Source organism: Epinephelus fuscoguttatus, linkage group LG1 (genome assembly GCF_011397635.1).
Source record: "Epinephelus fuscoguttatus linkage group LG1, E.fuscoguttatus.final_Chr_v1".
Classification (NCBI taxonomy): Eukaryota; Metazoa; Chordata; class Actinopteri; order Perciformes; family Serranidae; genus Epinephelus; species Epinephelus fuscoguttatus.
The window spans coordinates 24,645,126-24,658,311 of record NC_064752.1 but is presented as its reverse complement, the minus strand read 5'-3'; the positions used below and the strand labels follow the sequence as shown (position 1 = coordinate 24,658,311).

General features: G+C 40.1%; 1 protein-coding gene across 9 annotated transcripts in view; it reads left to right on the top strand.

Moving 5' to 3' along the window:
• The window catches only part of cadpsb (Ca2+-dependent activator protein for secretion b), a 99,194-nt gene that overhangs the window by 65,590 nt on the left and 20,418 nt on the right, over nucleotides 1-13,186 (top strand). For 4 of the 9 annotated variants that reach the window (XM_049589381.1, XM_049589373.1, XM_049589328.1 and 1 more), the window contains exons 12-18: nucleotides 292-428; nucleotides 551-738; nucleotides 2,416-2,517; nucleotides 2,625-2,688; nucleotides 2,785-2,908; nucleotides 4,270-4,338; nucleotides 9,754-9,860. In XM_049589381.1, coding sequence (XP_049445338.1) covers nucleotides 292-428; nucleotides 551-738; nucleotides 2,416-2,517; nucleotides 2,625-2,688; nucleotides 2,785-2,908; nucleotides 4,270-4,338; nucleotides 9,754-9,860 — 791 coding nt within the window. Of the gene's footprint in view, nucleotides 1-291; nucleotides 429-550; nucleotides 739-2,415; nucleotides 2,518-2,624; nucleotides 2,689-2,784; nucleotides 2,909-4,269; nucleotides 4,339-5,252; nucleotides 5,286-9,753; nucleotides 9,861-13,186 lie in introns of all 9 variants that reach the window. The other 5 variants (XM_049589391.1, XM_049589364.1, XM_049589354.1 and 2 more) reach the window with 2 other exon arrangements.

Genomic DNA, 13,186 nt, shown 5'->3' with positions numbered 1-13,186 from the left:
GTGACATACCAAGATGCATGCATGCACATACAATAGAAGCACCCGTGCCTATGAGCTTAGCTTCAGATTGATAGAATCTCATCCACCAATACATTAAATCTCTTTACGCTGTCTGACACAATGCAAGTTGACAATGTAAGCTGTAAGTGTTTATAATTTGCCCTTAGAAGTAGCAACAAAAAAAAATCCCTGTTGTTTCTGTGTTGTGATGACGACGTGCTGTTCGCCTGTGCCTCACTGATGTCTTCTCCTCTGAACCGTGTTCTTTCCCCTGTGCCGTTGGCTGGATAGACGCTGACAGAGCTCAGAAACATGGCATGGATGAGTTTATCTCCGCTAACCCCTGTAGCTTTGACCACGCCTCGCTTTTTGAGATGGTGCAGCGACTCACGTTGGACCACAGGCTCAATGACACCTTCTGCTGCCTGGTGAGTGACCCTCTGCCCCGTTATAACGTCAGCACATGATGAAATTTATGGCAGCGAGCTGTTTTTTTTTTTGTGAGCTCATACGCAGTAATGTAATTCCCATCTGTGTTTGCGTTGTGCAGGGATGGTTTAGCCCAGGCCAGGTGTTTGTCTTGGATGAGTACTGTGCCAGGAACGGAGTTCGAGGTTGTCACAGACATCTGTGTTACCTGCGTGATCTACTGGAAAGAGCAGAAAGTGGGGCTATTATAGACCCCACTCTTCTTCACTACAGCTTCGCTTTTTGTGCCTCCCATGTCCATGGGAACAGGTGTGCCCTAATCCCTTCTTTTAAAGTGTTTTGCTTTGTAAGTTACATTTCTGAACAGGATGTGGAGGCTCATTAAAGGTGCAGTCTGCAATTCATATTGAAGACGCTTTTTCGTCAAATTAAGCAAATATCTCCCGTACGCTCTGTTTGTGGGGTGAAAAAGAATTTTAGTGTTCATACTAGGGCTGTAAACGACTCAGAAATATGTCAGTTGAATCAGATTTGGCTATTCAATATGAATATTCAACTATCCATTTTAGTTTTTACATATAGAGTTTGAGAGTTTGAACAATGTTCAGCGGGACGTTCAGTGTGACGGTGACATTTCTAACATAGTAAACAAGCTAACTATACTACAGATGGATCAGAAGTGTGCAACAAAATTTTTCACCGCCACTAGATATCGAACAAAAGCCAGAGACTGTATCATATTAAGTTGCCATGAATTGTAAATTCACCACTTCTACTCAGAAGGCAGAAAATAACTCTCTCGGAGCCTGGCCAGGCAAAGCCTCTTTTCCTGCGGGCAGCTGCCTCTGTGTTTGCAGCTGCCTTTTCTGAAGAGCTAAATCTTTAGTCCCCAGAAGTACGCCGACTAACAACAACAAAAAAAGACTGCTGGACTTTAACCAATCTTAGTTGACTGAGGGGTCTCCAAATAATGATTTAAATCTCCAATGTTCAGGGTGCAGCTTTAGCTCATAGACAGCCCTGGCTCTGTAAATAAAACAGAGGAAGTAGCTCAGACCAAGCTACACAACTCTATGCCCGCTATCCTCCCTCTTCCACATTCTCACCGTGGAGGAATGGAGCTACGCCATGACAGCAATGAAACGTAAATAACACCGGAGATATTAGTAGAGCTTCTGAAGGAGCACTGATAAGAGGGGGTGTATTTGTTTGTTATGTTCAAATATCAATAATCTTTCTCCAGAATTGCAGACTCCACCTTTAAGGTCACAGTATAAATGGTATTCCTCTAGGGAAACTGACAGCTCCTATATGCAGAGTAGGTGGGCGCAGTAAATCTCCATAAACACTGGAGAAGAACAGAACAGAGAAGTCAGCCTCATCAGACATTTTTGTCATCCATCTGTTATTTTGCCATATTTTACGTTTGTTTACTTTTATGGTATGTTATTTTTTTGCAGTGTTTTGTGTCATGTTATGTTGTTAATCAGTTGTATATTTCTACATATATTTCCTTGTTTTCTACCATTTTTCTTTGTTTTCTTTTCTCTCTGTTCTTTGTTGCCATAGTCTCTCACTGTCCATATTATTCATCCTCCCATGCGTCCGTTAAAGTCAGAGAGGGCAGCAATTACTGGGGGCCGCTGGGCTATGAGGCGCTAACGTCCCCAAACAGCCCCCAAAGCCCCGATCCTCGCACTGCCTCTAAACGAGCACGCATGTTCAAGTTTAGAAAGAGAAAGGATTCCAAAATACCTCTCTTTCAAGGGCAAAAAAGGTGAGACATTGTCACTTATCTGTCTGTGTCGCACAACAAGAACACACACAATTTGCAGGCAGTTCCTTGGGAGCTAAAAAGGTTTTTGCCAGTGTCTTTTTTTTTTTTTTTTTGGTTCTTGCATCTGTCGGACTCAGACGAGAGGTTGCGTAACTTCAACCTCTGCAGGGTTTCAACTGGGTTAAAGTGTGTGGGTGTGATCCTCACAGGCCAGACGGGCTGAGCACAGTGAAAGTGGACGAGAAGGAGCGCTTTGAAGACATCAAGGAGCGGTTGCGTGTGATATTGGAAAACCAGATTGTAAATTTCAGGTGACGCCCGCCTCGCCGACAGCACATTACCACAAGTCACAAAACGTTACGCCTATCGGTATTTTTTCCACTGTTATTACATTTTCTGTCTCCATCCTCCCTTGTAGATATTGTTTCCCCTTCGGTCGTCCAGAGGGAGCACTGAAGGCCACTTTATCTTTGCTGGAGAGGGTTTGTAAATATAAAGAAAAAGCATTTTACACCCCGTGAAACAAGAACTGTGATGTGGAAACGTGTTACATAACTCCTCTTTAATGTTGCCTGTAGGTCCTGATGAAGGACATTGTGACCCCAGTTCCACCAGAGGAAGTTAAAGGGGTGATCCGCAAATGTTTGGAGCAGGCCGCTCAGCTCAACTACGAGCGGATTAAAGAATATGCTAAAATTGAAGGTAACCAGAAACACACAACTCAGCATCACATCCAGGCTGTCAGAGTGAATGTGTTTATGATATAATGATGGAGAAAACCACCCAGTAAACAATCATACTGGTGATTAAAATGTGAGTGTGTGCAGTGTAGTCATTTAAGTATAAGATTGAAATGCTCAGCCAGTGGTCGTGTGTGGAATAAAACAGGAAGAGACACTTTAAATATTACACATATCTTCCAAGATGAGATTGTACTTGTCACTGTTATTATTTCTTTACACACTGTGAGTTCACTTGGTATATGGTATATCTGTGTCCATATCCCAAATGATTTGTGGCATTCCCAAATTATTTGTGACAGTTTGTCGGTCACTCTCTGTCTCTCAGTCCAATAACTCTCTCCTTTGTTTCAGGCCTGCTTTAGCTCTGTGCTGTTCTGTAGGTCAAGTTGGCTTTTGTGTAGAGGTGTGTGAGTAAAAATGCATTCAAATCCAAAGCCCTGAAATCTGTTGATGTGCTGATCTCTCATTGTGCCTTGACTATTCGAGCTGTGTAGCACCCCGGCCTCTGACATGTTGACGATTGGACTGTGAGTTCAGCTTAACTGAACGTCCTCTCTGACTCCCAGTCGATGCACACTCTCCCTCTCCCACTATCTTACTGTAGCTCTTACCTCTCTGATTTCCTCCAGCTGCCCGCCCCCCTCCCTTTATCCCCTGCCTTGAAATACCAGCAGCTCTCCTTTCACCTCTATCTTGTGTTCTTGCTGAAGACCACTATCTTCCTCTCCCTCCCTGCTCTCTGCTCTGCTTCCTTCTCCTCCCCCACACAGCTGTGGGCTCTGCCACAGTTATCAATTTATTTGACCTCTCGACTGTGTGATAAGTGGCTTTTAACCAAAGGAATGCTGGGATTGAACACCTACAAACCAGCATCAGCCACCTGCATGTGCTTTGAGACATAACAACATGGCCTTTCTTTATTGGCATGGATTACATATCAAAAATTGACAAGACATTTTTATGATGTCTTATTCTCCCTGCCGTGTCTTTTCTTCCAGTATCCATTAAAAGCAGTGACGTGCATTTTGCATATTTACATAGAAAACTCTGATGTTGTTTATGCCTTGAAAGAAACCCCTCAGGGTGCTAAAGATACTAAGGATTCACACCTTACTATCTTGCCATGCTATGTGAATTTACTTTCCACTGTCCTTGTGAGGCGCCTGTTTCAAAATAAACCAAACATTTGACCTTGCTACCGGGCCTCCTGGCCAAGAGAATGTCGTTTTCACCTGGACAGCCCTCTTCCCATCAGCCCCCGACCTCTAGCCTGCCCACCTCTGACCCCAGCCTCTTGCATGCCCCGATCCTTTTTTATAGGAAAAAAGAGGGAAATGTATGAGCACCCTGTCTTCTGCTTGGCGTCTCAAGTGATGGATTTGACCATCCGTGAGTACCTTCATCATCCTCTCCCCAGTCTCTCTCTCTTTCTTTCTCTCCTCCTCCTTATTTTAAGCACCCTTTCACCTCATCCCCCCTCTCTGCCTCCTCTCCCCCCTCAGAGATGTTGCTCCTGCCATGCTTGTTTTTTATCTGTGCTTGTTGTCTGTGAGAGTGAGTGGGGAGCGCACCAGTCGAGAGATCTGAGCAGCACCACACTGAATCAGTCAGGGTCCTTTTCTAGTACCATCTGTTTGTGATGGACATGAATGAGCAGTCTGGTCTGTAAGCTTTTTTTTCTTTTGGTTGGATGCCGATTCCTTTGACTTGAATGCATTTTTACATTGCTTACATTGTTATCTCCTCCAGTCATTTGGTCTGATCATGTGTCAGTGGTGTGCTGTGCCGAACAGGTAGGCTTTTCCTATCACCGTGACGCTACAGATAGTGAAGGAGCATCTGTCGACAGAGCTATTGTATGGGGAGGACAGGGCAGGGCGTAGGGTGTATGGATTCAACAGCTCCTTGTTTATGTGTTCAATTGATTCAACTCAATCCAAGTCACTCAGTGTGTCCTGTCTCTGATCCTGGCAGCTGTTTGTGTGTCTTACCTGTCGACGACAGTCTGAGCTGTGTCTGTTTGTTAACGAACATCTTATCACTTCTTTTAATTTCCAATTTTCCACAGGCTAATATCTCAGTGTTTCTGTTTCTTATTGTATGTTTGTGACGTTTGTCTGTTGCCTAGAAACCTCACTACCCTGGAGCTGAAATCGTCCCAGCAGATTCTTTGAAAGGGTCACATGGTGATGATTAACAACTCTGAGCTTTCCCCCCCTCTCCCTGTAACGTGACAATAACCCTAGAAACCGTGCTAATTCTAAACATCTCTTTATCTTTTCTCTCCCTTTTTCTCGCTGAAGTTGAGAAAGGTCAAAAGGATCAAAAGGATCCAGGTGAACCAATGTTTAGCTTGTGGTTTAGCCACAGTGCACACATACATATACACAGACCCAACCCCTCACCCCTCCACACACATGTACTTTGTGACTAGATGCAGAACATATGCATGTATGCACAGATTTTACCTGTAGCACATCTTCCATACAGTATATTATACACCTTTGTAATATACACACTCATTCAAGTTCTCAAATGTCTTGGCATGTTTTAAGCATCTCTTTTTATAAAGTAAATATTTAGAGATTGTATTACTTTATATCATTTCAGATGTGGCTTGAGACTGTTTAGTTTGGGACGTTTTCATTCAACTTTTGTGCAGTGTTGTACTCACATAACAATTACGTGGTTAAGTGGTTGTATGTGGCTGCAGAATACATTCAACCAGCATTTTTTTGCATGAAGAATTATAGAGTAATACAATCTCTTACAATAAAAGAATAAGTGACATATTTGCCCACATGTTAAAGTAAAATGGGAAAAGAGGGACATAAGCAACATTTTAATGTAACCTCTCATCATCAAGTGCAACACATAAACATTTCCACTACAGATCATACTTCTGATAATTGGATTGTATATGTGCACACGTTTTCTTACTGTCATAATCTTATATGATCATACATTTAAAATAAACTTGCTAGCCATTTTAGTAACTTAAAGGGCCAGTTCAACAAGAAAAAGGCAAACAAAAAATGTGTCCTACTTTCGTGGTGTATAGTCATGCAGATAGTTATAGTTTAATTGCAACGTACACAATCTCTATAAACATATAACTGCATATGTATGCCGATGTAGGGCTGGGTATTGCTACTAATTTTCTGAATTGTTTCAATTTTGATTCACAAGGTCCCGGTTTGATCTGATTTGATTAAATTTGATGTCCGATTCAATTCGATTTGTGATATTTCAGTTACAGTACCAATTTTTGTTAGAATATGAACAAGATTCTTAGAGGACTAATGCTGTAAATTTTACAAGGAATTGTTAAAATAAAATTTCAGAGTTAAAACTGAATATTTTATAACTAAATGTTGTTTCTAGAGCAGCAACAGTAATATTAAAACAGTAAAGTTTAAACTCAGTGTCTCATTGGAAACAAAATCGAAAACATCAATAAGCAACCCTGACGCACAGACAGCAGAAGGAGACGCTGCTGCAGCATGATCATAAATTACCACAAAACATAAAGAGTAAGCTAACAGTAACAGATAAAGAACCAGTAATGTTGGAGCTTGTCAATACTATGGTTGATAATTTGATAATTGATAATTGATAATTTAGCACCGGGGACCGTTTACGACCGGCGAGATTAACAGCGTTAAAGCTGCACACATCCGTGGGAAAAAGCGTGTATTAAAAGATCCATCTTGGATTTTATGAATCAATTTTATCAGGTCATTCAAGTGAAGATTGATTTGAATCGGGTGAATTGATTATATTAACCCACACCTAATTGGAAGTGTTCTGGTTTCCGTGCGTAGTCGGAGTTGTATTGTCTATTGCCTGACAACAATTTACGTTTATACTAGCTTTTGTTCTCTTGTTATCTGCTCTATATACAGATGTCTGTTTGTAGAGGTTAGCTGAAATGACTGTTGTATGGAAGATCAAGTCTTGGCCCGTATATTTGCTGGTCACATCGGAACCTGTGAAATACTGACTGTTGCCCCCAGAAGCTTATTGTCATCAAACCAATTACTGATGGTCACCAAAAATGTATGCAACATAATGAAATGTCGTTAACATCAGATGACGGCAAAACATAAAACCTGGAGTACCTCCAGCCATCTTCATCCAACCAACAAACTACTTGCAGCTGGTTTCTGATATCTGCCACTGAAACAATCTGCATGGCTAAATATCACCAAGGATACATTTAAAACAATTAGTTTAACTTGTTTGTCTTTGATTTCTTGCAATTTTGGTGGACTGGCCCTTTAATATTCCACAGTAGTCAGACACATTTAGAATAATGGTGTTCTGTTTTTGGGCAATGCAGTAATAGATATATTACATACCGTATGGCTTTGGATTGAAATGCCTGCATGGTGCTGATGAAGCCACAAAGGTTTGCTTTACTTCTAGACCAAACCATGATACAAGCATTTTTCAGATCTGCTCCCAGTGCTCCCACAGGGCATCATGACCACAGAATATACAGTTACTGTAATACAAGTCCATGTGATCCATCCATTAGTGTCGATTAAATGTCCCTGAAGACAATGGCTCGAGTATTATCTTGGCTCTTTATATCTCAGATTTCCCCTGATGATAAACTTTAGCCTAGATGACAACTGGAAGCGTATCCTAAAGTGGTAGATTAGGGTTTCTTTAATCTATTTTACAACCAGGACCCCAAAATAGAAACATGTTTCCATTCGGCTTGAGCAGGAATACTTAAGGATCCATGAGCAGGAATACTTAAGTAATATTCGAGAAAATGCTACTACTTAGAAAAATCATAGTAGAAGCAATGAAAGACCCCAAATCAGAACTGCAGTGTAAAGACCACAGCTGTTTTATGTAGAGTTATATGTGCTTTTGATTTGTGTAGCCATTCAGTTCCATGTTCAAACTATACACATATCATGTCACATAGTCGTACTGTTTGAATAATCCATTTCATGGCGTTAACTGTCTTCTCAGATCATTCTGTCTGCAAAGGTACAAGCAAGTGATTTGGAGCTTTTGCAAGTTATAGACCAACGTTGATAAGTGAAAGACAGCCGATGCAGTTTGTAGTGTGCAACACTTCCAACACCATCACACTGTAAAAATATATTTATTAAAACACACCTGAAATCAGTCAGTCAAATGATTGGTTACTAGTTTATTGTTTTAATGGATGATAGCTGATTTATAAGGAATTAAAGCATCTAATGAACCAAATACATGATAGAGTTTTCATTGTTTTGAGTCAAAATTGTGTTGCGTGTCTTGACCCTCAAAATCTAAAACCTATGTTTTGTGGTATTGTCCAGAGATTGCATAAAAAATGAAATGAAATTAATATAAATTGGAAATACATGTCAGAACATGAATAAATTGTCCTTAGGTGTCTTTAATAGTACTTTTTAAAAATTGGCTATGAATGTAATTTGACTATTTTTTTTTTGACATTTAGAAAAATATCTGCCCTTTATGAAATTATTTGCTTTTCGCAGTTTTGTGGAAGCCCACTTCTGTCAGTGTGCTGAAAAAAAGATCATGTGAGGTCATTATAATGACAAATTTTGCTCAAATAATGACTTAGTATCTCAAAATGACAAGACACTTTCTCAAAACAATTATTTACCGACCTCAAAATCTTTCTGAAAATAACTAAGTATCTCAAAATAATGAGTTAATATTTTAAAAATAATGAGAAACCTTCTCAAAACTATGAATGAGTTTCTCAAAATAATAAGAATTTTTCTGAAAATACTAAGTTAATATCTCAAAATAATGACGTAGTATCTCAAAATAACAACACTCTCAAACAATTTCAACAGTCTCAAAAATATTAATCAGCTTTCTGAAAATAATGACTTAGTGTCTCAAAAATAATTACTTGATATATTAAAAAATGAGAGTTAATATTTTAAAAATAATGAGAAACTTTCTCTAAATTATGAATTAGTTTCTCAAAATAATAAGAATTTTTCTGAAAATACTCAGTTAATATCTCAAAATAATCGCTTAGCATCTCAAAATAACTTTCTTCAATTATTTACTTATCTCAAAATAATAAGCTTTCTGAAAATAATGACTTTGTATTGTTTCTCATTATTCTGAGAACATTTTTTCATCATTTTTAGATACCAAATTAGATTGAGAAGTTTCTCAAGTTATTTTAATAAAAGTTTCTCATTTAGTGACTTAACATGTTATTGTTTTTTTGTTAAATCAAACTGGCAGAAAATGTCTTCCATAAATTTAACTCTATAGAAATGTAAGTAAGAAGCTTCATTTTAGTCAGCAATACAGTACTTAACAGATATCTGGATAGGAATTAAAAATCTTAATCTAATAAGAAACTTGAAACAGAAGAATGAATTATTTTTACAGTGTGTGCTCATTAAATGTTTTTTTACACCATGCCATGCGACAGCTCCTTATACAGATGGCTTATTCAGTACCGCTTCACAATATGCATGTTTCGATGCCACATTGCACCTCCATCTCAACGCCACTATTCTCGTGCCTGATACTCTTCCAACATAAGTCTGATTATCCTACAAACACATTAGTTATGTTGCTTTATGTCATGCAGCCCAAAATGCTTATTAATAAGAACAGCTTTGACTTGTTATGAGGGTATGGTAGATAAACACCACAGTGTAAGCACTGTGTTTATACTTTTATTAAAACGGTCAAAAATATAGACAGGAACAATCTTCTGAATAGTCATAAAAATCCCCCTGGAATCCTTCTCTGTGCTTGACTAACCACTCATCCCTCACCCTCATCCTTTTGTCTCAGAGAACGTAGGCCGCTTAGTCACGCCTGCCAAAAAGCTGGAGGAAACAATTCGCCTGGCGGAGTTAGTCATAGAGGTCCTCCAGCAGAACCAGGAACACCATGCGGAGGTGAGTGAGAACCCTCTCCTCCTCTCCTCCTCAAAACACTTTCCCTCTATACTCTCACTCTTATCTCACTCCGCCCCTCAGCAGGGAGTTAGTCTTATTATCAGCCTTCTATAAATAAAGCTGCTTTCATCTACGGGTAACTAAAAAAAAAAAAACCCTTTCAAAGATGAATTTAATTTAGGAGAGCTCTAATTTGTGTTCAACAGACCATGGCTACATGGAATCACAGCGCCGTGTTTGAGCAGAGACTGTAAATTAGACATAAAATGATATAATGTGTGCAGTTCTTTCCTCTGATCACAGCTCATAGCTCAGTGTTGCAATGTTACATAAGTCATGGCAAGCGTTGGAAAATGGCAATATTTTATAGGCAGGCCATTATAAACAGGAGGCAGGAATGTAAACAACAACACAACCTCTGCATTCTCTTAATATTGTTAAGTTTTCTTTTATTAGATGACAAAATAGCCAGTGGTGGAAGAAGTGCTCAGATCTTTTACATTAAAATCACCTATACAGCAGTGTAGTAATCAGGGCTGTGACTGTATGGATTTTAAAACACAACGCATCACTGCAGTTTGGTGGTTTAAAGCCAATTGACCCTTCCCCAAGTCCCGCCCCTGGACGCTGGCCTATCATAACGTAGCATCGGGCCGGCTCAGACCAGGGTCCGACAACAACTCAGCTGTGCTCCATTGACTCTAATGCAGTCGTTTCAGATTTCCTTCACTTTCAGGCTGGTTTTGTGGATTTGGAGATAAATGTTGTGCCTGGGGCACGTCGTGTATTAATGATACTCGTTACCTGGAGAGGTTGAAAAAGATATACGTTTCTTCCCTGTTTCAAAACCAAAATCTAACCCTGAAAAGTGTAGGGTTAGCTAGCTAGCTACTGAAGATACAGCCTACTGAATGTATACACATGCTGCTTTTGCTTTTTAATGATTATAACAGTGAAGCAAAGGCTGACCCTGCTGTACAGGAACCAGTGAAGGGAAGCAGGGAAACGTTGCTGATATTCAACCAGCTATGTGTCATTGCAGTGTGTGCAGATGAACATTGTTTGCCAAACACCGCTCATCTGCACACACTGTGATGCCACACAGCTGGTTCAATATCTGCAAAGGTTCCCTTTATATTCATTGTCTTCTGTGGCGATCAGCAGTGATGTGGTGGTTCACTTTTACACTGTGATCTGTAGCCTATAGTTCGGCTTTAGCTTCTAACTATCTTTGTCTTTTTAACCTGTTGTTGCTGCTGAGTCACTTTGACATCCTGGATATATCCTTCAAATACAGACTGTAGACCCCTCTGTCTGCTTCTCTCTGGAATCACTCTTTCATTTCTCTAAACATATGATAGTGAGTGCGGTTAGTTACAGTTTGGGCTCCACGCTTACTCCGACAGCTTATTGGACCATCACAAAGGGGCGGGACTTAGCAAAAGGTCAGTTACGGTGGAATTGCGGTGATGTGGTTTGATGGCACAACCCTGGTAGTAATACACCATTAGAGGTTCTATATTTAATATCCTATGTATGAAAGTATGAAAATGTAAAAGAGCTTGTCAGAAAATAAGTGATAAATCATGATATATTACATTACTAGATTGTTAATATTGATGCATCAGTGAGAGAGACGATAACATGAGGTGATTAATGTGGTAGTAAAGAAGAAAAAACAAACATATGCTGCGCAAATTTGCATTCCCTTTTTGTATTTATTTATTATTTTGCCTTTTTTGTGAAATATTAAATAAGTATTAATTTCATTGTACAGTTGAAACCACCTGGAAAATTCAACCATGTCTAAAACTTGTTCTTTTTGGAAGACTTTAGAAGCAAGAAAGATTGGAAAGCACTAGCTAAATCTACAGTACAGGCCAAAAGTTTGGACACACCTTCTCATTCAATGTGTTTTCTTTATTTTCATGACTATTTACATTGTAGATTCTCACTGAAGGCATCAAAACTATGAATGAACACATGTGGAGTTATGTACTTAACAAAAAAAGGTGAAATAACTGAAAACATGTTTTATATTCTAGTTTCTTCAAAATAGCCACCCTTTGCTCTGATTACTGCTTTGCACAATCTTGGCATTCTCTCCATGAGCTTCAAGAGGTAGTCACCTGAAATGGTTTCCACTTCACAGGTGTGCCTTATCAGGGTTAATTAGTGGAATTTCTTGCTTTATCAATGGGGTTGGGACCATCAGTTGTGTTGTGCAGAAGTCAGGTTAATACACAGCCGACAGCCCTATTGGACAACTGTTAAAATTCATATTATGGCAAGAACCAATCAGCTAACTAAAGAAAAACGAGTGGCCATCATTACTTTAACCCTTGTGTTCCCCTTCAAAAAAGTTACATCCATGACCCTTCAAGTGGACAAAAATGTCCATTTTCTAGAAACTTTTGTAGTGTCCAAGAAAATGTCACAGGGGGTGATTTTTTTGCATGGGGGTGTCATTCTGGGTGAAATTTCAAAATCCCAACTTTCAGTATGAAAATCCATTATTTGACCCTGTAATGCATTTTTATCCCATCCATGACCCTTCAAGTGGACAAAAATGTCCATTTTCTAGAAAGTGTCCAACAAAAGGTCACAAGGGGGGTGATTTTTGTCAAGGGGGGATCATTTTGGGTTAAATCTGAAAATCCCAACTTTCAGCATGAAAATCCATTATTTGACCCTGTAATGCATTTTTATCCCATCCATGACCCTTCAAGTGGACAAAAATGTCCATTTTCTAGAAACAGTCCAACAAAAGGTCACAAGGGGGGTGATTTTTGTCAAGGGGGGTGTAATTTTGGGTTAAATTTGAAAATCCCAACTATCTGAAACGGGCGTGTTGGTGAACCCAAATGCAGTACCAGGCTCGCAGGAATAGTTGGTAATGACTTTTATTAGCACCACAGCAAACAGGGAATGCAGCAGGCAGAATAAACACAGGATAAAGTTCGTTCTTCGGGCAAGTTGCCCTAACACAGTCTCTGAAGCACAGATAAGGGGAAGAGAAGCGGCTGGGCTCAGTCACGGAACCGAGGGGAAGCTCCAGAGCCCCCGGTTCCACACAGTTCAAAACTCTTTCACAGAGAGGAGAAGAGATGTAGCTTACGGCAGCCGAAGGTGGCGAGGCAGGCGCTCCGTAGGCTGAAACGCCGGCTGATCGAGCTGAGAAGCCGACGAGGAGTGAGCTGAGGCGAGGTCGGGAGCCGGTGTGGGGGTCGTAGCCAGAAGAGCCGTCAGCGAAGGCAGAAGCACCGTTGAGGAGCAGGCAGGAGAGTTGACGAGGCCGGGCGGAGGAGTCGAGACCAGACGAGCAG